General features: G+C 43.5%; 2 protein-coding genes across 2 annotated transcripts; one reads left to right on the plus strand and one right to left on the minus strand.

Annotated features, from left to right (window-relative positions):
* Window positions 1–60: 60 nt before the first annotated feature.
* uevld (UEV and lactate/malate dehyrogenase domains) lies at window positions 61–4,178 on the plus strand. Its single transcript, XM_084017001.1, has 12 exons — window positions 61–223; window positions 743–827; window positions 913–978; window positions 1,060–1,223; window positions 1,308–1,449; window positions 1,529–1,623; window positions 1,705–1,810; window positions 2,133–2,303; window positions 2,385–2,549; window positions 2,755–2,839; window positions 3,034–3,157; window positions 3,253–4,178. The coding sequence occupies exons 1-12, from the start codon at window positions 182–184 to the stop codon at window positions 3,415–3,417; spliced, it is 1,410 nt and encodes a 469-aa protein (XP_083873127.1). The 5' UTR covers window positions 61–181; the 3' UTR covers window positions 3,418–4,178.
* Window positions 4,179–4,215: 37 nt separating this feature from the next.
* On the minus strand, window positions 4,216–24,251 carry LOC311018170 (uncharacterized protein). Its single transcript, XM_084016989.1, has 14 exons — window positions 23,923–24,251; window positions 13,619–13,692; window positions 13,155–13,240; window positions 12,917–12,956; window positions 12,752–12,832; window positions 12,334–12,441; window positions 12,115–12,224; window positions 10,788–10,836; window positions 9,201–9,321; window positions 8,719–8,813; window positions 8,440–8,505; window positions 8,144–8,243; window positions 7,566–7,718; window positions 4,216–7,448 (listed from the first exon to the last, which is right to left on the minus strand). Exons 2-14 carry the CDS (start codon window positions 13,682–13,684, stop codon window positions 6,055–6,057), a joined length of 2,469 nt encoding a protein of 822 aa, XP_083873115.1. The 5' UTR covers window positions 13,685–13,692; window positions 23,923–24,251; the 3' UTR covers window positions 4,216–6,054.
* Between the last annotated feature and the right edge of the window lie 57 nt (window positions 24,252–24,308).

Raw genomic sequence — 24,308 nt, forward strand, 5'->3', positions numbered from 1 at the left:
GGTGTCTTTTCTTCCCTTCTGGCTTGCCGTAGATGACGTAAACGTGGGCAGGTACTATCGTTTCGCTTAGCTACACAAAGTTTGCGGAAGTTTACTTTTACAGCTAAAGTTGGAAGTCAGCCGCCAAGAGGATAAAAAAAAAAACAGAAAGGCGTGATTTTTTGTTCTTGTACGTCAATAGATGGACCTCCGTTCAGAGAAAATCCAGCGGATCCTGTCCAAGGTTGGTTATCTACTCATCGCCGGCTTTGAAACGCGTTTTAATATTCACAACCGTTTTTAACGTATCGATGCCGGCTAGCATAACAGGCTAACGCTAACCCATATACACCGACTGGCTGAACCAGCTCAACTTTACGGAGCGATGACTCAACGACGAGCGAAGACGAACTAGTAGTTCTCATTATCTGAACTAATCATGTGATGGTCAGTCATGAAAAAAGAAAAAATCACTGCCCCCTTAGTTTTTCATAAAGTTGCGTATTTGTCAAAAAGAATAACGTTATCCATTGAAAACTGCTGTAAAACAACATACCCGGATGATCTCATGAATCCCTCAAACGTGTGGTTGTATGACGTCACTGAGCCTTGAATGACTTGATGGTTTAGTTTTTCCACTTCCACTGTTCACGATAACAAACTAAACCATCCTGACAGGGAATACAAAATAGTTATGACACATAAACACAAATACAGACATTCATATTCGGTATTTGCACGTCTTTTTACTCCTGAATATTAGTACAAATTCCACGATGTTGCTGTTGACGAGCTGCAGAAGATCTCTCGAATCTACCCTGGGATGAAACCATCCACAGGCACATACAGTGAGTTTTTTTAATGGGGGGGCAGACAACATATATCACACCTGTTTCTTGCTGATAACTTACTTGCTCCTGTTGTCAATTTCAGCATTTAGTGACGGCACCCAGAAAGATCTTTTGAAATTGATTGGTATCATCCCTGTCCAGTATGGAGGTAAGGTCTGGGACAAAGAGGCTTTCATGTCCCCTGTGAAGTCTTTTTTTACGGTACTGATGCCAGCATCTCTATCTCAAGGCCGCTCCTACAACTTCCCTGTTCAGCTGTGGTTGATGGACTCCTTCCCCTTCACTCCTCCCATATGCCTCCTGAGGCCGACGGCTACCATGGTCATCCGAGAGGGCAAGCATGTGGACGGAGGAGGACGCATCCACCTGCCGGGGCTGCACAACTGGGATTATGTGAGATTTTATACTTCCTGGACGAAATGTAAAATTGCGTGGAAGATGTTGTGAGGTTTCAGTCTGTTCTTTGCTCTCTAACAGCCCAAGTCGTCTGTGGTGGGTCTTCTGACCGAGATGATTGCCAAATTTGAGGAGGATCCTCCCCTGTCCGCAAAGAACACAGGAGAGAATAAAGACCCGCATGAGCTCCTGGCTTTTGTTTCTAATCTGCAGATCAATGAAGGTGCTTCATTCGATATGCAACGTTGCTGTTGATGAGATAAATCAGATACGTGTGTAAGCTTTACTCGTGTCTATTTCAGGTGGAAACAGACCTCATGATCAACTGATTAATAAAGTCTCGGTTATCGGGGGAGGAGATTTGGGAATGGCGTCGGTGATGAGCATTTTATCAAAGGTATATTTCAGTAATTTTAGTTTACCGTCTTGGATTAAAATCAAAATATAATGCTGACGGTGATTTCTCTTTTTCTTCCAGTGTGTAGTGGACAAACTTGTTTTCATTGACGTCAGTGAAAGTTCCACCAAGGGCGGCAGCACCGATGTGGAGATATTCCGTCTGCCCAAGGTTGAGGTGTCCAGAGGTATACGCCACTTTCTGCATTGTAATGTTAGAAGTGCCTCCGGGCTGAGTCATCGCTGCAGCCGGCTTGTTCCGAAGGCAGCAGCCTGGCATTGTGTTCAGGGAGACCTGTCCTTGATGACTCACCTCTGTGACTGCAAGCACTTGTTGAATCCCAACCAGATGCTGTTCTGTAGCTCCGCCTGAACTTTGACCCGTCAGAGAGATAACACAAAACAGTGCACTCATCTGAGATGGAGAGTTAACGCCGTGTTTGTAGATGGAAACAACAATGATTTTAAGCTATTTCTCTACAAGGTGTGCTGTTATTCTCCTTTCCTTAGACATGTCGGCCTCTGCGGGCTCCAGGGTCGTCGTGGTGACCGCGAATGCGTGGAGCAGCGAGCAGTCGTACGTGAGCGTGGTGCAGACTAACGTGGACTTGTACAGAGGAATCATCCCAAATCTGGCACGTCTCAGCCCCAACGCAGTCATGCTCATCGCTTCACAACCAGGTCGGTGTTGCAGAAAAACAGGCCGCCATGCTCACGACCACATTTATGTATCTTCAACTTGTATTTTTCGTCGAATTCCAGTGGACGTCATGACCCATGTAGCCTGGAGGCAGAGTTGTCTGCCTCCGACGCGGGTGATCGGTGCAGGGTGTAACCTGGACTCGGAGCGACTCAGTCACATCCTGGATATTAACCTGAACACTCACAAACAAGCCTGGGTCATAGGAGAACTGTCAGACAACAAAGGTGAGCCAGAAAGGAATCATAATAGCTCCATGAAGGCCTGCATTAATTGACATTACATAAATGTCATTGTTTGAATCAGCTGCCTTTTGTTTGTTGTTTGTATTGTTATAACCACGAATCCCGCTCTACTTCTTTCTATTTTGGAGACAAGGCCCTTTAAGAAATGACACACATGACTGAGCTTGTCGGTGTTTTTGTCTTGCAGTTGCTGTGATGAGTAATACGGGGCTGAACTCAGCACAGCCAGCGATCGCAACAGGATCCAGCTCTACCAAACCACTGTTGGACAGGTACTGGCATGAAATAGCACGACCTCAAGTGAAGGATTTAGAATGTTTTGTCAACTGTATCTGTTATTGTGGATACATTTGTTGTTGAACGAGGCATGGGATTATAAAATGTAACAATGCAGGTAACTCTCCCTGATCATGCATTACCAATTTATGATGGGGGTTAAAAAGTGCCATTTTGTCTTTCCTTGTAGAGGGTTTGAGATGATGAAGAATCGAGGCCAGCGGTCGTGGTCAGTAGGTCTGTCCATCGCCGACATCACCAACAGCATCCTGACGGATAAGATGAAGACCCACTCCGTCTCCACCCTGGCTCAGGTAGAACCAGTGTCTCACACCTCATTATGAAGTTGATATTGATATTTGATGATAGAAGATGTCACAGGTTCATCTGCGTTCTCCGTGTGTTTTAGGGCTGGGGTGGCATAGGAGCGGAGGTGTTTCTCAGTTTGCCGTGCATCATGGGATCAAATGGTTCCACGCGCTTGGCCGGACTGTCAGTGGGACAGGAAGAGGACTCCAAACTGAGGGAAAGTGTCGCCTCCCTTTCTAACCTCGTGAGTCAGCTTAAGATATGAAGGATGTGATTGTAGTCCCAGTTTTGGTTTAACTGGCCAGTTTGGGAGAAAGCTGCTGCTTGTTGACTGTTCAACAGTCACTCAAAAGCAGATGGACTCGTGCTGAAGTTGAATGTAGTTTCAGTTTCAGCTACTTACACTGGGATTTTGAAGTTATGGATGGCATTTCTGTCTTATTAATGTATAGTTTAATCATAAGATTGGTTTCTATATTCTCGTTGGATACTGTGTATTATGTGGGTTAAAAAACGTAATGTTTAACAACATTTATGTGTTTAAACTTACCAGGAATGAGAGGTTACTCTCCGTGTCTAATACAAAATTTGGAACATGTCACTTGAATGCACCATGATGTTTTTGGAAAGCCATGAAATTCTATGCAAAGCATCTAAAGAATATCGATGCTTATATTTTTGAACAATAGATTTTTGTCAGTAAGTTGAATTTGGCCGAAATAACTTTTACCAAAGATAATGTAGTTAATTTTGTATTCACATTTTCCTTACTTGATTCCTTTGGAGAAAATCAGGGTACTGGCAGATAAAATGCGTGGCATGTTTATTATATTCAGGTGCTGGTAGAGCTCGTATATTTTAATGGCCTTATTTGCCGTTTCCATATTTAAAGCAATATCCTTTTCAAATGCCGTTATATTTAAATTGCCTTTGCTCTTTCGGTTACTTTGTGTAAAATACTAGAACCTAAAACATGTACAGGAATACTACAAGATTTTGTGGGTGTGCAATAAATATCTGAAACCAGATGTGTCTCTGTGGGAAAGCCAAAACAATGGACGGGTATGGTTTATCTCTTTATAAAATACATAAGTAGTTGCATAAATGTACATAAGCCCCCGCCTCGCCGACGTCGGCCAGATTCAGAAAAAAGGAGCAGTGATGTACAATCGGAGGTCTGGTCACATGACTAGATACTCCAGGAAGCCACATATACACGTGTGCGGGCTGAGATTTAAGTTCTTCGGTAAGAATCGCAGCAGCGAGACCAAAGTTAATGAACAAACCATAAAACATCCGTTAACATCACTTCCTAAGATGAAAATGATTCTTTTTTTATCAGTAACCTGGAACTCCATTAGAAATCAACTAAACACTTACAGAGAATTGGTAATGACGCTGGTCAGTGCAGGAAACAAAAACTGAAGTTTAGACATATAACATAATACATAACTGCATGAAACAATACAAACATGTTTGACTATTAGGTCCTTGTACAGTATGTTATGGCTCAACTTCCATCTCTGAAGAACGTTTGCTCCGAGCAATTAAAATAAAAGGACACCACATTCTATGCAATGACTCTAAAATATACCTGCGCATATGAATAAATTCAGCTTTGCTTCATTTGCCTCTTTCCCCCGGTTCCTGACAGTATAAAGCAGTGTAATATGGTGTCTGTCCTTGTTTTCTTGAGTCTAGCTTACATTGTGCTTTCATAAATAGGTGTTATAGGTAACATTTGACTAGTGGTCAGAGCTAGCCTTCTCAAAAGCCTCTCGTCACTGGACGTGTGTGCTTAAATGCCTTCATTTTAGAGCTCGAAGTCTGCTTCTGTCAAGCTGTAACACGTCTGACCACTAGATGGAGCTACATATACAGTAAATACTGTGACATGGATTTTTGATGCAACTCTGCTGACAAAATGTTGCATTCATGACATCCTGAAGTCTTATATTTCCACCTTATTAATGTATATAGATGCATGAAACAGTACAATATTCTTGTGAAATCAAGTGTCAGAAAAACAGATATAGCACTGAAACCATTTCTTTGAAATTGGACATCCTATTTAAAAACCAAAAAGCAGCAAAGTACCCACAGAGAACGCACTGCTACCTGCCCGAGAGAAAAGAAAATACCTGACCGCACAGTCACATGAAACCATCTTCCTTATATACACCAGTGACATATTGCACTCTCTTTCCTGTTGCTGGTGGTTGCAACTTTAGCAATTATTTTAAAAGTTTGCACGCAAACTACTTTGGTGCAACCTTGTTTAGCGGTCCTTTTGTTATCAAGTATTGACCTTAAGAAACCGTGTTGTATTAAACAGTTACTCATTGCAGTTTGATATACTGTTAAAGATGCGTGAGCCTGCTCACAGGTGACCATAAATGCAGTAGAAATGTACAGGCTTTGGGTGCTTTAGCGAAGGTGACCTTAGTCTGCAGCCTCAAAAGCGCTTGTGCTAAGTAGCTAGCCTCAGTGCACTGCGATCAGGTTAAGACACTTGTTGGAACAAAAATGAAACTAACTGGAGATGAAGCACCAGTGGAACCTCAGCTGGTATTAGATTACCTTATTTCTATGTAAATTTCTCATTACCACCCATTGACATGAAGACAAAATCTGGTCTCGCACACAAACGAGAGTTAATACACTCACTTTTTGTGCAGCAAACAGTAACGCGGACAGCAGTTTTAAATACGAGTTTGACACTTAAAAAGTGAACTGCCCTTCCAAAAAAAGGTGCAAGTATTACATACATCTATACATATCAATAAAAAAAGTCTCGACACACCGAATAGCTACTGGCCTTTCACCTCTTAAATGGCTTTGAAAATGAATCAAGCATTAACAGAGTTCATGTTGGCGTAGTCAGAAACACTTGAAAGATACTTCAAAAGGTCACTGATTTGGGAAGTTGCTGTCCACCTGGAGGCATCCTGCAAAAGTCTGGGCTGGACCGGACCAAGGGCACCCCTACTGCCGACTGTCCTGAGGGCCTGGAGTGTCCTGGGGGAGACCCGGTGTACAACAGTGGGGCTGGGAAAGCAGAATGGTCCCTGGGGCCCCTGGAGAAAGGCTTAGAGTAACCAGGCGAGGTGGCTCTGTGTGTGTCGGAACAGCCGCCAGCACTGCACTGGAAGGGAGAGAGTCTGTCAGCAAAACTAGCTGGAGGAGGGGGGATGATGGAGTTCTCCACCCAGCTGTCCTCTCCTTCATATTCTGGCTCCTGAGGCAAACTGGGGAGGGCACACGGTGAGGGAGGAAAAGAAGAAGGCGAAGGAGGGATGAACATAGGAGGTGGAGGCGGAGAGCAGAGAGCAGGATCATAATCTCTGTCAGTGGGACGTGGGGAATTGCCGTGCATGCTGAGTATTTCCTCAGGCGTAGAACCCAGCAGCCTCTCCAGGTAGCGGTCATCGTCATCGGCCTCAGAAAGGTTGTCATACTGAGAGGTGTTGGAGGGCCGTCGGTCAGCCATGGGCACCGGGGCGTGGAGAGAGACTGGGAACTTTGTTGGCTTTGGCGGAGGAAGTCTGGGAGAGGAGGAGGATGTGGCAAAGGCACGGGGAGGGAAGGGCTTTGAGGGAGGAGCTTTCTTCTGTGTGAGGTCAAGCGATGTGGGTGGTTTTAGGCATGGCTTTGGAGATAGCTTCGTTCGTGTGACCAGTTGTGAGGATGACTGGGGAGAAGGAGGGCGCCGCTGGAGCTCTGGGTCGGTCCCAGTTCCCGGGCAGGGTGATTCACTGTTCTTCTCCGTGTTAAAGAGAGGTGGAGGTGGCAGATCTGGAAGGTCCATGATCTCCTTCTCAATCTGCACATCATGAGCTTCCAAAACAGGGGGCTCATACGGTGGAGGCCAATCCAAGGGGTCTTCCTCGGTCTCTGGGTCCCGAGGCTGGTTCTCCCGCTTCCCCACTTCTTCGGCCTGGCTAACCTCTGGAAGGGGCTCCTTCAAATCTCCATCCAACCCGACCTCAGTACAGGGTGTGAGTGCTTTTGGAGGTAACGGAGGCGCTCTACAAGGCCTTAAAGGAGAAGGTGTTCCTTCTGTGTGGACTACAATAGGGTCAGGTGAAGGCAGAGGAGGTGTTCTCGAGTCCTGGGGCTCTGCAGGAGAAGGGGTCTGGTGTAGGGTGATGCTGTCTGTCTGCTGAACCTCGGTATCGGCTTGGCTGTGGGGCTGCAGATTTACTTTGACCTCCAGAGGAGAGTCAGGCTGCAGAGGCAGATGGAGAACGGGTCTCTCTTGACCCAGAGGTTTCTTTGGCTGCTCATCTGACTTGGCTAAAAAAAAGGAAAGAAGAGATGTGGGAGGAATATATCAAGCAAGGATGTAAATGTAGCTTTGAATGTGAATGTAGCCCGACACTGAAATTAAACGGTAAGAAAACACAACTGCACCTGGAGGAGGTTGGTCCAGTTTTTTACTGCGGAGTTCAGACATGGCAGCCTGTAAGTGTTCAACCACCAAATCATCAGGCAGGAAGAAAGAAACAGCCACCTGCTCCTGGAGAAACTCCCTCAGGTCCTCTAGCAGAAACCTCTGCAGGCGCTCTGATTGGACACACACAGCACAGACGAGACAAATTAACGTGGGAAATCTTAATCTACGAGGTTACCCGTTAGGGAACCTCTGCGATAGGAACCAGGAATAGAAATTAGATGGTTACAGACTTCAACACAGGCCTTAAAAAGTACAGAAATGGCCCATCAAAAGAATGTAACCGTGCTGAGGTGATGCTCATGCAGGCAGCCAATGAAAAGTCAGCTTTAGATTCTTCTCCACAGCAACCGCTGACTTGCATTATGTAAGCCTTCCAGTTAGTAGGCAGCCAAGCGAGAGGCAGCGTGCAACACTGGTATAGCAACAGCAGCCACGGCTGTATCCGGGCGTAAAACTGGTTTGACTCATGCAGCACGGCACGGCACGGCACGGCACGGCACGGCACGGGAGATCATGCAATTATCCTAATACTCACTCTTGTGTAACTTGAGGGTTGTATATGCCATGGCAGATAGCGTCTTCTCTCCCTCCATGATGTAGATGTCCCATAAACGCAGGGTGAGGGTGAACGGGGTCTATTATGTAAGACACAGCAGCGGATTAAAATAATAACATAACAACCCCAGATGGTGGTTCCATGTTCAAAAAGTAGAAGCAATGGAACGCAGCACGATATACTGATTAATGAGTTTCAATGCAGAATAGGCCTGGCAATGGATATAAACGGGGGAAGACGATTCATGCAGTTTGTGTTCTTTAGGAAATACTCACTCTGTCAATGAAGCACTGCAGAAACCATTTGGTGGTGTAAATTCCTGTCGTCATCTGCTCCTTGTCCTGTGGGGCGAGAATGAATGAGGAATAGTCTCTTTGGGAAGTCACTCCTCATAACCTGTTCCATTATAAATCTCACTTTCCAGCTCAGACTCTTGGAGCCGATGTAACATTGTGAACGTGAACTTTTGCAACACACATTAATCAAATAATGAGAAACGAGCCCACGCACTTTAGCACTATGTCTCATGCATCGGTCGTGCAGATGTAACTCACCAGGTGTTTCTTCAGCTTTGGCAGCATTTTAGAGAGGATCAGCTCATGGTGGGCCTGGAAACGGTGCAGCTTGGGAAATCCTGGGATGAAGAAGCCTAGAAAAGTGAAATGAAATCCGCAGGCCATGAATGGTGGTTACACTAATATTTATTACATTTGAGGGCACTGAGAAGACATGACAAGATCCACAATATCCCTTTCAATATTGTAGGAATATTATATGAAAATATAAGAGTGGAGAGTTGTGAAAAAATAGGCATGACATGGAATTTTTTGTTGTTGTTTTTCCATCACTTGAATCTAAATCCTCAACTCTTTCACTCATTAATAAAATGACATTTTTGACACATTTTTTACAAATATTTTAAGCATTGTCTGGAATAGGTTACAGCTTCACAAATCGCACATGGTTTTGGGCCAGTCGTGATATTTGATATGAAAACATGAATCAGTCTGCCGGCATCTCTTTCTCCGTCCCTCACCGTGCATTGCATGCTTGCCGTTGGTGAGGAGTTGGGACAGAGCCCAGAAGGCATCTTCCTCATTCAGGTACATGAGCAAGATGGCAGCGATCTGACTCATCCCCTGGCAGTAGCTCACCTCCTGGGGGAACACAGCAGCAGAGACGGCTTCATTTAAACAGAATGGGCAAATGAAGGGAATTATTCATAATTTAAAACAGCACGCTCAGACACAGGCCGAGACAGGGGGAGCACCTGAATGCCTGATGTGGTCTGAAGCCAGACTGTCTAGGTGAGTGGATATATATCGCACACAAGGACCTACTGTATATGCAGCTACGATATTGTAAACCCTTTTACCGATGGTTGTTCAAATATTTACCGTAGCCCAACATACGCGCTCAGTAATGTCATGTCTTCAACTTGATTTAGCGCCAATTCGACTCTACAGTGATTCAATGATTTACGCTAAACAAATTGCCCTTGGCAAGCACAGATACACAAAACCACACACAGTTGGTATTTGTCCATATTAAGGCAGATTTATTGTGAAGCCAGAAATGGACACTCCAAAAGTATCCTTTCAAGGACATACAGTAAATATAATCAGGTTACGCTGAGGTTAAACTATACATTCTCCACATTCTTCACTATCATCACAGTGGCATAAGGACAAACACATCCCCCCTCTCCTCTACTGACCCACTTTCTTCTGAGCAGTGTGTGAAGAGGGGAAAAGGGAAAAAAAGGGAACAGCATATGCCCATTTCCTCTGGCTCAAACACCTCTACAGTGTAGGAACACAGAGCCCAATCAGACAAACAGACTTGGATTGTGTTAGCGCTTAGGGAGATTTAACGTAATGTACACAAGTTCGTCTCTGAATGGTAATATTTATATCCCTACGAGACGGCAGCAATCTGTGCTTATACGAGAATTATTATACACGGATGAATCTACGTCCATATGTTGAGATGCAGGCTAGTAAATACGTGATGACACAGAGAATCCTTGCCAGATTTCACCCTACAGAGACAAACTCTGGCTTGTGGTGTGAGAAAGAACGACTTTAAAGTAGATGCAAGAAATCATTATGTCTAACCTCATCAACCGCAACTGCATTTCAAACACATTACGGAGACTCTTTAGATTACAAATGAATGTTGTTAATTTTTAAAAAAGGGATGAAATCCTGTTGTGGGCCGTCATGACGAGTGAGTACTTGAGGGTGAGCAAAATCTAATGTTTATCATTTTTCTGACTGTGTATCTTTAATCAAGAAAACAAATTTGCATTTTCTTTGTTAAACAATAAGTAATGTCAAAGGGGGAACTTAGTCTGGCGCTGGCTTTCGGTGTGGGTTCACTGGTGGTCTGGCTGTACATACAGGCAGCACGACACTCATAAATAAAAGATCTCACCCAAGGCTCTTAACAAGAATGAGAACAGATGGGTTTAGAGTGCTTGGCCTGTTCTTTATTGTATGGAAACTAAGACACTTTATGGACTGTTGCGCCTCTGACGTGCTCAGCCAGCATACACAAGATTCTTTCACATTACCTATCACACGCTTAGGTATGCATCTATCACCTACACACACACACTTACCGTGTTGTAGACAGAGTAAGCTGCTAATACATGAAACAGTGCCTGCTGCCTAGAGAGGGAACAAAGAAACCACCAGTTAAAATGAGGATGTAGTTCCTTAGCAACAATCGTGCAAGTTGAAACAATGTGTGTTGGGGTTTACGCCATGAAAATTCCCAGAGGCCACATGAGTAATGATTTCTCAGTCACCTCATCCCTAAATTAACCCCATCAATCACCGCCGACAGACAACAGACCTAAAACAGCTGCAAATATGTCTGGGGAGGATGACAATCCCTGGCTTCATTGTATCGTGCTGGTACTGTTTGTATAAATCTGAGAGCGTGAGTGCCTGAACAATCTGTTCCTCTGCCCGGTGGTCATAAGCCTGAGCTAGCCAGCTTTGCTTTTAAGTATTGATGAAGGGCATGCGGGAGAGGATATCTGTGCTGGAGTAACAAAAAACAATCAAAAAGGGAAATAAGAATTTAGGGCTCAATAAACGGAAAACGATTTATATCACATTATATTCTCCAAAGCATGCAGCTTCTGTCCAGTTTCTATGACCACAGGGTTGTGTGCAGCATCTGGAGTCTCAACTATTTCTGAACACATGGCAGCTATTGTAGCATTAACAAATATAATGTAGACGAGAGAGGATGTCTCCCCTCCAGACCTCTATAGTAAATACATGTCTTTCAGACAGAGGCAGGAAAAGCAGCTTGAAATAGCTGTCAGTGTCTCGCGGTGAGTGAGACAGCTGTTGACCTGCAGGGAAGGAGTGGGCCGCCAAGCAGGATGGAGCGGTGTTTTGGTCTGTTTGGACTTGATGCCGTCGAATTAAAGGGGAAGTACGTTACAAAGAGCAAGAGGAGGACGCTCAGTCGCACTGACAAGAACAAACCAGTAGCTTACAGGTGTTCAAACTAGCGGTTGTCCCACAAAATTGAGGTCTGAAGTTAATTTATTGCACGTTTAATCTATCTTTTTAAATGTATTGGCATGATGCGGGCAGTGTGATTCTGAACCGTTGGTGCACACTCTGTATGAATGCCATTTCCTGTGGGGCTTCATGCACTGACAGGAAGGCTAATAAAACACAGAGGAGGAAACCACCGCTTTGGGTTTGTGCGTGTGTGTGTGTGTGTGTGTGTGTGTACATGTGAGGTGAGGAAGAAAATACAAACACAAAAGGGGTTGAAGACATTTGTTACGTGACAGGCTTCAGATCAGAGGACTCACAGTGTTTGCTTTGATAAACATTTGGGATCTGTAAAATGACTGATGTAACAAACTGAAGTCCAAGCCGTTCAACGTGGCTTTTTTCTCAGTGAAGCGAAGAACTCACTTGACTCCATAGCGGTCCATGAACATGATGTGGTTCCTGAAGGTTCTGTTGACGTCTAAGTCTATCTGTTTGATCTCTGTGGAGTAGTTACGAGCCTGCAGCTTCATTCTCTGGAAGACAGAGAAAAGGACAAATATGTTTGTGTCTTTAAAAGCCGGAATTCACCTTTCAGTGTCGGCATTTTTTTATAGCAATTTTCATCACTTTTAAGAGTCATACCTCGTATTTTCCAACGTTATCTTGTTTGACTTTCTCTATGTCCAGAAGCAAGGCCCAGGCCTGGCCTCTCAGCTGCAGAGGGATGCCTTTATATACACGCTTTATCAACTGAAACACATGTGACGTATGAACAGATGTGAAAAAGAGACACCACAACAACAACTAGAAGAGAGATTATGAAGGCTGCTTTATAGGATGTAGCCTTGTTGGATCTATGACAAGGATTCATCACAGGCACTTATGTATAACTGTCTAGACCAGAGAGGGGGGAAGAAAAGGGGATAAACTTTACTTAAAAGGGGAATGAAAAACAGAAGCAGAAATAATACATCAAATAGTTAAGTAGGATGAAAAGGGGAAGAACGTGCTAAATTGAAACGGCATGTTGGCATGTCCAGCACTACTGAGTTGTACACACCTTCTCACTGTTCCTGTACTTGTCCCACTTCTTCACCATCTTCAGCCATTTCTCCACTCGCTCCAGCTCCTGTTGCTTTTGCTGGAAGGGAAAACAAACATACATGTGGTCCGCTGCATATGTGAAAGGGCGTTAATAGACGTTACGCAGGTTAACGGTTGATACCTTCTCCTCAAGTGCACTCGGTGTTGGCAGCTCTTTCTCACTAGAAAAGCAGAGATAAACAACATGTATTAGAAATATGGACACTGAGAGGATTAACTGAGTTTGGCACTAATATAAGATATCACCATAATATGAGAGAGATGAAAGAGAGAAAAAGAAAGAAGAGAAGAAGAGGAGCAGAATTTTAGAAATCAAACCGCTACGAAGAAGCCGTCAGAGCGTTCAGAAGGTAACTTACTGCAGGAAGCCAAAGCGGTCAGTGACCTTATAGATGCTGTAGTCAGCATCCTCCCATGGGTCAATGTTGACACCCTCCTGTCTGCCCTAAAACAACCACATACCGATACCCCGATTAGAACATACTGTGGTGCATCTGTCATACAGATAGAGCAAACATGCTGGGTAACCAGTGAACACAAGGATAAGGTATTTTCTGTCATTAAACCCACTAAACACTTTTTTAATTATCTTGTTTTTCTGTTTGTAATGGGCCACATAAAAGTGTTTTATCCCACACACACAGACACACATTAATTGATCATTCCTAGTAATCTCATTTCCACTGCCTGTTGATAATTAACTTTGCAGGCAGGGCTGGCAACAAAGCCAAAATCTCATTATGTAACATCATGTTTAATTATCGCCCAATCCGTGTTGTGATTATCATACATGTCCTGAGTTTTGTCGGAGACACACACTCACCTTGTCATATTTAGAGATGATATCAGCGCGTTCCTCTGCTATCAATGTGTCTATGTCCTTCTTCATGTCAAAATCTGAAAGGAAGCAAACAAAAACGGCATTCATCAGAATCAGAAATCCCTCGCCCCACCATTAAATCAACATATTACCAGCTTTCTTACTCCCTTATCCATCACCAAACCCCAAAAGTAAACAGTAGCACATCTGACAAATTATTCAAATGGTTGTTCTTTAAAAGTAGACGTTGCGTGTAACATTATGGAGTCTATAAGCGGCCACATTGCGAAAAAGCCACAAGGCTATCAGCAACGTCCTGTTGGTGTGCCCTCAACAAACTAGACTTCTGCTTACAGATTCTGAGTGTGACTTTTAATTCGTGGTATACTGAACATTACATCATCTGCTATTTAAAAAAAATAGCAGAAATAGTCACAACATCCATTATCAGTCACTGCTTATCCTGTCCTGTATTACTGGGGGATGTTTACAGTATACTGCCCTGTAAAAGGATTCTGAATTTGAGTCACTCACGGAGAAAGAAAGCATGTATCTGTATCTGTGTGTCATACCAAGGCTGTTAGTGGGTTAATCACAAGCCACAGTAGGCCAGTGGGTCATGAAAGGCATGTATGAAGTGAGACACAGAGTGAGAGTCATGGTGTTTTATGTTTCTGTAATATGTAGGTGTAGATATGCATTGGTACTATGTGGAATGTGGACGTATCTGAGCCCTGAGCTGTTGGTGAAACCAGAACTCTGATGCTCCTGGAGCCTCACCCCTCCCTTCTTCTCGGAGTAAAACCTTTCCCTGACCCCATGCTGACCTTCTAAGTCTGGCTGTAGCCTCCAAGAGGGGCTGATGAGCTCTGGCAGCAGGCTTGGCTGGTTAACAGTCGTCGGAGCCAAATAATCACCCAAGAAAGAACAGCCTCAACTCTCGTTTAGCAGACTACCATCTCAGAGTGCTTTTTGGATATGAAGAATATGCCTAGCAGGCACAGTAGATGACAGGAGATACAAAACCCAGGCCAGTCACACCTCTTGAATATACTCCATAGCATCTGGGTTAAGGACCACCTGCTACTATGATGTTTATTTCAAGCAACAAGATAGAAAACAAGGCTTTTGTCCATCGTGAAGCAACCTAAAATGCAGTATCCGATTTGTTGAATGACCTACAGACTACATTTACATTTACATTCAGGTAATTTAGCAGACGCTTTTGTCCAAAGCGACTTACAATAAGTACATTTGTCAAAAGAAGGAAACAAAGAAACCACAACGTATCATTGACGATAAAGTAAGAGCTAAACATAGAACAAGTGTTAGGTCCTCATCTGAGTAAAGTATACCTCAAGAGCAACAGTTTTTTTTTTCGCTATAAGGAAAACCCATTGCAACAAATGCTGTGACTGAATACTTTCAGTGACGTTTGACAACACGTGTAGCCAGCCGAGGCCTCAGGCGGTGTACATGTCTGACGTGCCTTGCAGCAACAGGTGTGAGGCACCTGCCACCTCACACAACTGTTCCCTACATCCCAAGCCTCGCGCTGACCACAACACATTTCGTCTCAAACAATGTGACATTTCCATAACATAATTAAAAGCTTGATCCGAGAACAGCCACCGCCAGATTAATGAGTGAGAAAGCAAAACGGAAGCTTTATTTTATGCTTTTCATCAGGTACCAAGTCCCTCAACCATATAGACCCCAAACCCCCAGCAACCAGTCTTCTCCACCAAAACAACAGCTGAGTCTCTTGTCTAACAGGTGTGGAGTGAAATCAGACCACTGAACAAATGGCCTCTGCTGTTTTATGCTTTCCTTTTTACAGTTTCCCTTCTCTTGTCCGTCTCAGGTCAAACTATTTCAGGTTTTTCCACGCGTCGGCATATTTTTCTGAATGGCTGAGTAAGCAGTCTTCAATGTGGTGCCATTAACATGGCTCTAACCTTGCCTACATCATAGTTTCAGGGGAACATGTCTGTCTGCTTTGCTGTCGCAAAGCTTAGGGATAGAATTAGATAAAGATCAGCTGAGATTGGTGTTGTCGCCCTCTCAAGGGGTGGATGGTATTAAAATGTTGTCTGAACAGAGACGTTTTACAGAAACAGAGTGAAAAATTGTGTTGAAAAGCTGTTTATTTGAATAGATATGGCTTATAAATGCTAATTAGGGGGATTTAAAGTAAAGCGTTCCCCTAAAATTATTTCACTTAGCTTAATAAGGGCTGTGTTCATTATCATAAAATCATTTCTTTCCCTGACTAAAATTCTCATTTCACAGATGAATCATTTTACCAAGTCAAGACATGGCCATATATGACTAGCAAATATCGTGAGACATATCCTTGGCAACACGTGACTAACTTCCAGAGGCCCTCTAGAGCCTTGATGTTTGTCATGTTAGTGTGAAAGAATAAAACGGAGATGTTTTCCATTCAAGCTGCACGTGGGATACTGCGAGATGTTTTCGATCACCAGCGTCCACAAGGTAAATTGCTTTAAACGTTCCGTTGTGCTTCATCTTTAGGTTCCAGCTGCTTACTTCCTGTGTTGAGTCTCCAGACTACTGATAGTATTGTGTTGGGGTCAGGAAGAAAAGGAAACCGGTGGCCACCACTCCTTCAACAACAGGTTCAATGAGAACTGCAACAGGAGTGTGACAACAAAACGGGTGTTACTCCAACCAAGGAAAACCCTTTTATAGACACAACTTCAAATTATCCAGACTTGGTGTTTGGAGTCAGCAAGAACAGCATGAGTAATACCGCAAAGTGGTCAGTTCACATTAACCGTACTGGTATTTTGCTTGTGAGTCACCAACACAGCTGAGGCCCTCCTAAATGGACGATCCGTCAAAAGTATCACATCTTACGGTTGGTGCAAAGGAATTTACTTTGAACAGCTCTTTTCAAGTGGTGGCTAGAACGGTGGCTGGTTGTGGCGGGGATCAGGGTGTCAAACAGATGGAAGCTGGAGGAAAGAAGTGAGTAATCAGCAGAGGTCACTGAGTGGGAGAGAGATCACGCAAATACAGTCAAATATCACACCTGGAGGAGTGTGTGTGTGTGTGTCTTTAGGAGTGAGAACAAATATAGAGTGAAAAATATTCATAAAGATGTCAAATATTCACAGCTTTTAAGGAGATTACAAGCTGAACATTTCAGATGGGAGAAAAGTCCAGGGACACGACAATAGGTATTTGCATATTCTACGTAAAAAAAAAAAAGAAAACAACCGCAATCCTTTCACATCTCTCACAATGTAGGCGGAGTGAGGCAGACGTGGTGAGAAAGTAGTATGTAGGCCAGTATAGACAGTAAAATGACAGCCAGGATTGCATAATTAATGCACAATGACTATGCAGTGAAAAGCCACTATGGATACATTTTGATAACCTGCTTGCTTACAGGATGCAAGTCCTCGAGCCTGGGGCCTATGTGACATTATTTCCTGTTATGACATAGAGCTCTAAATCTAGCTTGCGTATATAAGTTCTCAGTGCAGCGTTGTAACCACAAACGGCTTGCACAGCGCTCTGAATCACATCCAGCTATTAACATGGCTTTAGGCAGATATATGGCTGTCAGAACCTCCTTGACTGATTTTTCACCAGAATATCCCACCTCTGAAAGTACGCATGCCCCAAAGTGTCACAAAAACACTCTTAAATACTCACATTTCCATGAGGCAGGACATGTTATTTCATTGCAAAGACTTACTGAGAGTAAAGCTGGAGCCCATGCCAGCCTTGGCACAACAAAGGGCCATTTATTCCTATTTTGAAGCCAAGTAAGGTTAGCTGATGATGACAATTTTAAAAAGTAAGAGAAAATGAGGCCAAGATTGGCATTGCTCTACACATTAGCAGAATTAAATTATGACATTCAATTTGAAATTGTTACACTGATACTGAACATACAGTATATACATTCTGCATTTGTTTACACTTTACCCAATTTCACTAGGATGATAAAGTACATGTCCTCTTTTACATATACATCAGCATTTCCTTGATCCATAATCATCTCTCTTTTTGGCGTATAATCAATCTTAATCTGAGCAGCAGTCAGAGCTAAGGCTGAGGATTATACAAGAGCAAAGTCAGAATGACAGCCTGAGATTAGAAGGAGTCTGGCACTAGTCAGCTAACTGTAGGAGCCTGGAAACTCTGAGTCCAGCGAGCCACACAGAACTGATAGTCAGAAGTGTGTATGCAAAGTATGCGTTTATCAGTGGGCAGGCATCATGAGCTGCAACCCTTAAGTGAAACTCCATCAGGGTGTGGAAAGTTTATACAGACAGAATGAAGGACAGAAATAAGATCCTATCCTGTCTAATTCTGAGATCTGGTCAAAATTCAGAGCACCTTCTTTGTGGTTGGCACTCCGACATCCTCGCCAAACTGCTGATGGCGTGACGGAGGAGGACACAACAGATGTATGCTTTTTTTTAAACCACTGAATGTTTAGTCGCTGGCTGTGAGATCAGACAATCTCCGGCCATGCACTCATTCAACCTGGTTAACCTCGCAGAGCACAAGTGTCTCCCACACCATGCCTCTTCCATCATACATGTGTTATTTATCACTTGGTATTACTGTCTTGCACATGCTGAACTGAAATGATCGTCCCACAAAATACCAAAGGCAACTATGTTTTTGTGTCCTTAAAACCTTTGCTTTTGCATTCAAAAGATCTCAAATGTAAAATTAGGTGAAATAACTTACACACCGTACATCAAGGGGTTTCTAGTAATGTGACAGACAACTTTATCACATGCCTCTCATTTGTGTGACTGAGCCATTATCTGTCTGTCTCCACCTAAATCCCATGGCATCTATGCTAAAGAATGGGTTTGCATGTATATAGGACCCTCTTAAGACATCATAAAACACATTAAATGTAGCAATTGTGGTAAATCATATGAGTAATTACTGCAGTGATACACTTCACAGCAATGAACTTCAAAGGATGTATAGCAATGCACTCTGTGTTATCATCCCAGTCATTACATTAGTTTAACGCTGTAGGGTGGTGATTGTGGAGAACAAGCATATCATTCCAGTTCAGCAAAGGAAGGAGGCTAACAAGGGACCACATGGCTCTAATTTCCACACAAAGACGTCTGGAGTCCCAGATGGTTTGAAAGCGCCGCTTTTTAATCAGAGGCAGAGAGAGAGAGAGATCGCTCGAAGTGGTAGTTTCTCTATTTTCAGCAAGGGCAAGGTAGCTGTGGAAATATAAAAGACATACTACGGATTTCTTTGTGCTGATAAAGTAGCTCCGGTCCTGGTTCACATATTCCTGCCACAGACTGCATTCATTTTCAGGCTGAACAGATCTTTTGTCAATTTCCCCTCAACACAACACTGACTTGGCAGTTGAAAACAACGTCATGATATAAAAAGGGAGCCCCACAGAGACTCAGAATATCACTAAATTGCCCCACAGGAGATCTAAGCGGGCTGATACAAGATGCTCAACAGCTGTCTCTTTCTTTAAAAGAGATGGACTTCAGAGGTACAGTAACGCTGCTCAATGCACAACTGGGAATAGCAATTCACAATAGATTAATTATATTAAACAATTTGGACTAACTGATGTAAAACATGTAGTAAGTATCATAGTGTTTGGCATCTTCAAGCATGTCCCCCATAATAATGAATCATTACAACAAATGGTGTGTGTATGTAAAAAAACAAAACACGTCCACCACCACCAGGCAGCAAGGATGCAAATGTCAAAGCCCCATGCTGCTTAACACGTGTTTTGCAGGTGTGATGGTGCATGGACAATGGACAATTGTTTACCCTTACCAAAGTGGTTCCTCTCAGGAATCGTACATTGTGGGTATTAACTCACGGCAAAGCATGACGAACTAACTTAATCTACTCTCAACTGAGTTGAATCAACCACTGAATCCATAAAAACTAGAAAATTAGTAACAGGGAGAATGATGATACCAAATTAGGCCATTGAGAGAAACCACTGGTGGCCAGACACTAAGTCTCCTTAACAAGAGATTCCTTGTCTTTCTAGCTGTCTGAGCCTCTCCTTCCTCTGTCTCCCTCTTGATTCTTTTGTACGCTGTAGGATTTGGGTTTATGCATGGAAAATAGCAGTGACACAGAGACTGTGTGACCCAGCGGTGAAACGTCCAGAGCACAGCGACTGGGGAAAAAAGCACATGGCTCAGAATAGCTCGTTGTCCCCAAGGGGCTTTTCTGTTCTGCTCCACTCTGTATTATCATTATCACTCTGCCTTATTGTATTTCCAAAGCTGGGCACACAGAACACAGATTCACCAGCAAAATCTTAAACTACATAACATTTTCCCCCAGCTTAATAAAGGAAATAACAAGTCTGAGTCTGAGGAAGTAGAGCTCTCTATCATCTCACCATGAGAACCGTCTCTGGTCCTTGCTGCTGTCTCCCCCATTACCTGGGGGGAAGGGGGGGGGGGGGGGGGGGGGGTATCTAAATATAACAATGACCACACAAAGTTTCAGATGCTGGAGTCACAGGCCAGCCAGAGAGGCCTTGTTTCCCAGAGTGGCAGCACATTTTCGAGGGGTGGTATGAGGAGGACAGGAATGTCAAGGGAACAGTATTCATAAACACAAAACCACAGGACCCTGCTGAGAAAGCCACATTCTCATAAATGGATCCTCTTCCTAGCAAAGGATAGAGTTATAATACTTGCAGTGGAGCCAAAGAAAAGATCTCGTCTCAAATTTAAATAGCTAGTGCCATCTATACAAACTGGCACTATTACATCATACAATCTTTGGACACACAAGGTTAAGAAATGTGCATGGGAAATACACGATATTTCGGGAAGTTATGTAACCTCACGCTGACTTTCATGTTATTTTTAAACTCCAGCTTGTATCTCACAAGTCATTTTAAAAATAAATAGTCTTCAAACTCCACAAATGTACTTGATGCAACACAAACTTCCTTCACTGCATCTAGATGACCAGGTCAAGAAGCTCACTACAACTCAAGTTCCAATACTCACTTGTATACTATAAAGTCTGCAATGCACTACAGAACAGCTTCTTACAATGCCAAACTGTTTAAATAAATAAAAAAGGTAAATGCATAGTGTTTATGAGAAAGGCCCAACCAGACCAAAGTCAGTTGACCTCTAATCTAAGGAGGAATGATGTTTGCGTCTGCATGCAATCTACTGGTGATTTGGTTATCATAGTTTTCATGTTCAAGGTACGTTTACAAGCACAGAAACTGAGGATTATAATACATGGGTCATGGAAGGGGAGCAGCCTCATGCTGGAGGGAAACTGTGACTTCACCATGATTCAACAGCACAGGGAGGTTCAGTATTTGGAGCAAAAAAACAAATCTGAAGCGGCATCTAAAAGAGACACAAAGTATTGACTTTAATAGAGGGGGAATTCCAAGTCGGCCCAAGTTGGCCTTTATACAAATGCCAAAAGACAAACAACTACATGGGCTATTAGCCCATTGTGCCATCACTCATCTTCTCAGGGGTGTATCAGTTTTCAGTGTGACCATCTAACGGTTCAACGGTAGTGTAGCCTCAAATTTAAGAACAGTTTGTTATTTCTTGTAGTTAAATTACTTAAATGATTAATCAGTTATCAAATGTTCTGTTGAGTGATTATTCATTTAGCAGTCATGGCCATTCTAGACATGTGTCAACCATATAAATAGAGCTAGGTGATAATTCATACAGTGTAATATTGTGTCATGAAATGAGATAAGACTAGATATGGTGTAAGATTTGGGCTTTTACAATATTGTGGTATAACAGAAATGTTGTCTTTTAGCTTTAAGGATTGCATTAATGTGATGGGATGCCGTTTTAAGAACAATGCTTCTACTGTATTAACTAGGCCATTAACACATTCTTGATGGTTTTTTTCCACTTTTCACTATCATGATCATCATTGTAGCATTGTGGATATCCAAGTATTAGGTCAGAAATATCATGAGCGCTGTCGTGGGTTCAAATCTAGCGGTCAGTTGAAGCTTTTGCATGTTGTGTCTGCGAGGTTTTCCTCCCTCAGTCCATGAACATGCATGTCTGTTGAGCTGGAAATAGCACGTAGGTGTGAATGTGAGTGTGATCTATCCAGGCTGTAACTGTGTGGAGAGATAGGCTCCATGTCCGTGTTACCCTGACCAAAATAAGCAAGGATATGGAAAATGCTGAAACTCTTTAAAGACTTTTCATGAGCCAAACTGCAGGGCTAAAGCCTCTCTGTCTTTTTTTATGGTTGGCAAAACGCTTCACTATCTGGCGCGTTTTGTGACACCAAGCATTGGGCCTTAGACGCCCATCATAAAGCCGCCATTCAGGCAGACAAAAAGGCTATTGATGCCTCTCCACTGAAATAATATTATATCACAATGGAATACAATGAAGGCTGCTGATTGACGAGATAAGTTACGAGGTTACGAGAGAACTGTTGATGAACGTTAGATTTGGTCTAATAGTGACAAAACGATTTCATTCTATTGAATTGATGTTTTCCATCAATAGAGCTTAATGTAGAATTTGCAATGTCGCTCCAATGCTTCCATCCATGAAAGAGTATACACATTGATGCTTTTTGACTCCTCATGCAGTGACATAAGTGGGAATTTACAGTAGGAAAATTAAGAAAACCACCAACTCTGAGAGTGCTAAAAAAAAGGCTAATGCAGCTGACCAAGGTCCATTCATGGACCACATTCACATTCAAGTCCCTGAAACCGTTCTACAGATACAAATTCAGTTTGCACCCATTTTTTAAAGTCAAACTATACAGCTGGATTTAGCTGTTCAAAGATCAAACTGCTCCAGCAAAGCACAAAGTTAACGCTTTTTCTTGACTTAAAATTGATTAAAAAATAATTTGTCTTTTATATCAAACCACCACGAAATCACACGAAAACTGACGATTGGTCGACTCAATGGGACTTTAACTCTGTGATCATAAATCTACAAAGAGAGGGACACAATGATGAGAAAATAAATGCTTAGAGATCGGTGGTAAAGAGGGCTCACATGCTACTCATCACACAAAGTACAGTCACACACTGTGACACACTAAGGCTAAACATGGTAAAAATTAAAAACGCACCATGCATGTTGTGGCCACGTGCATGTCTCATCTCATGGCCAAAAGAAGAAAAAAAACCCCTCCCAATTATATAAACCTCTGATGACAAACTGTGGACTGCTTTGTACTTTGATACTGCAGATGGGCATGCGCACAAACACAACAAATATTGAATCAGCCTCATCCACATGCCTTCACAAACAATGATGCACACCAATTACACCAATGACACTTAATGTGGCGAGATGGCTAGAGATAATGTGCACTTGCCATTAGTGACACGCACATCTGCTACATCACGTTGAAAACAAAAACACAATGGAGGGAGGGGAGGGGTCAAATGACAGCAAAGAAGATGACCAGCAGACATCTGGTAGAGGATGAGAGCTAAATCCTGCTGGAGACCTTTCACTCAGACTGTCTGTAACCTCCCCCCCCCCCCCCCCCCCCCCCCACCTCCAGGCTCGAACCAGCGAGACGCCCAGTTCACTTTCCAGAGGGGGACCACGCATGACATGACATACAGACCAGTAACCACCTGGCCTACTTTTGGATGCTGGAGCATCTGTGGTGTGTGATACAATCCTGCTCGCTCCAATAACAAGAACCCATGTTATCCCTTTAGAATGAAATGCACGTCACGAGTACACTTCCTGATTCTGACGCTTGGCTCGTAGCTACTATGTACATACGTTAAAAACACTGAGACAGGCTGGGAATGGCTTGCTACCCCAGACATGGCAAACATATGCCGTCTGTGAACCATAACATTGAGGAAAGCCATCATGGTGGTTTTTTTAAATGCCATTTTAAATGTTGGAAAGCCCAAGAAAGAGTGGTGCAAAACCAGAAATCCCCCTTAGAGAAGCGCTCGGTCACTGTTCGTACCGCAGAGGGTTTCTCAAGCTAGCCATACCGTCTACTCTTTCCAATAAACGGTGTATGTTCCCAGAACAACAACCAGCATACATTTCCATAACCATACGTCACGTGCACACCCGCGAGCACAAGCTAACGGTATCCAGAGCTGCCCGCGCGCATCAGACGTTAAAACTAGTTGTCACTGCTTCCTCTCCTTGTTTGTATCAGTGGGAAAGTTGTCAAAACACACCGGATAAAGATTACATGTATTATACGCTGGGTGAAGCGTGAAACAGCATAGCAGAGACGCCAATGTTCAGTAGCTAACCTTCGTCGCTGCTTACCTTTCGGAGTGACTTCCCCTCCGCTGCGTTGTACCTACGAGAAGACACCAAATCCACTATTCTCATTATCTCCCAAGCCTGTCCGGGTTGTTTTTTGGGTGGGTGGGGGGGAAGCCGTCACCAAAAACACTGTCACTACGCTTGAACGCTTTGTCCCCCGTCTGTGTCGACTGGCTTCACTGAAATCGACGCTGGTCAAACGGACGCACCCCCTCGCCCAGGTCCACACATGCCGCGAGCTGGGCTGCTGCAGCTGTCCGGCACGAGAGTCAACCTCCAGAGTGACAGTACGACGCACGCGCACGAGCAGTGGCGGGACGAGTCTCTCTCGCGCGCTCTCTCTCTCTCTCTCTCTCTCTCTCTCTCTCTCGCTCTCTCTCTCTCTC

The sequence above is a fragment of the Eutrigla gurnardus genome (genome assembly GCF_963514095.1).
Source record: "Eutrigla gurnardus genome assembly, chromosome: 9".
Taxonomy (NCBI): Eukaryota; Metazoa; Chordata; class Actinopteri; order Perciformes; family Triglidae; genus Eutrigla; species Eutrigla gurnardus.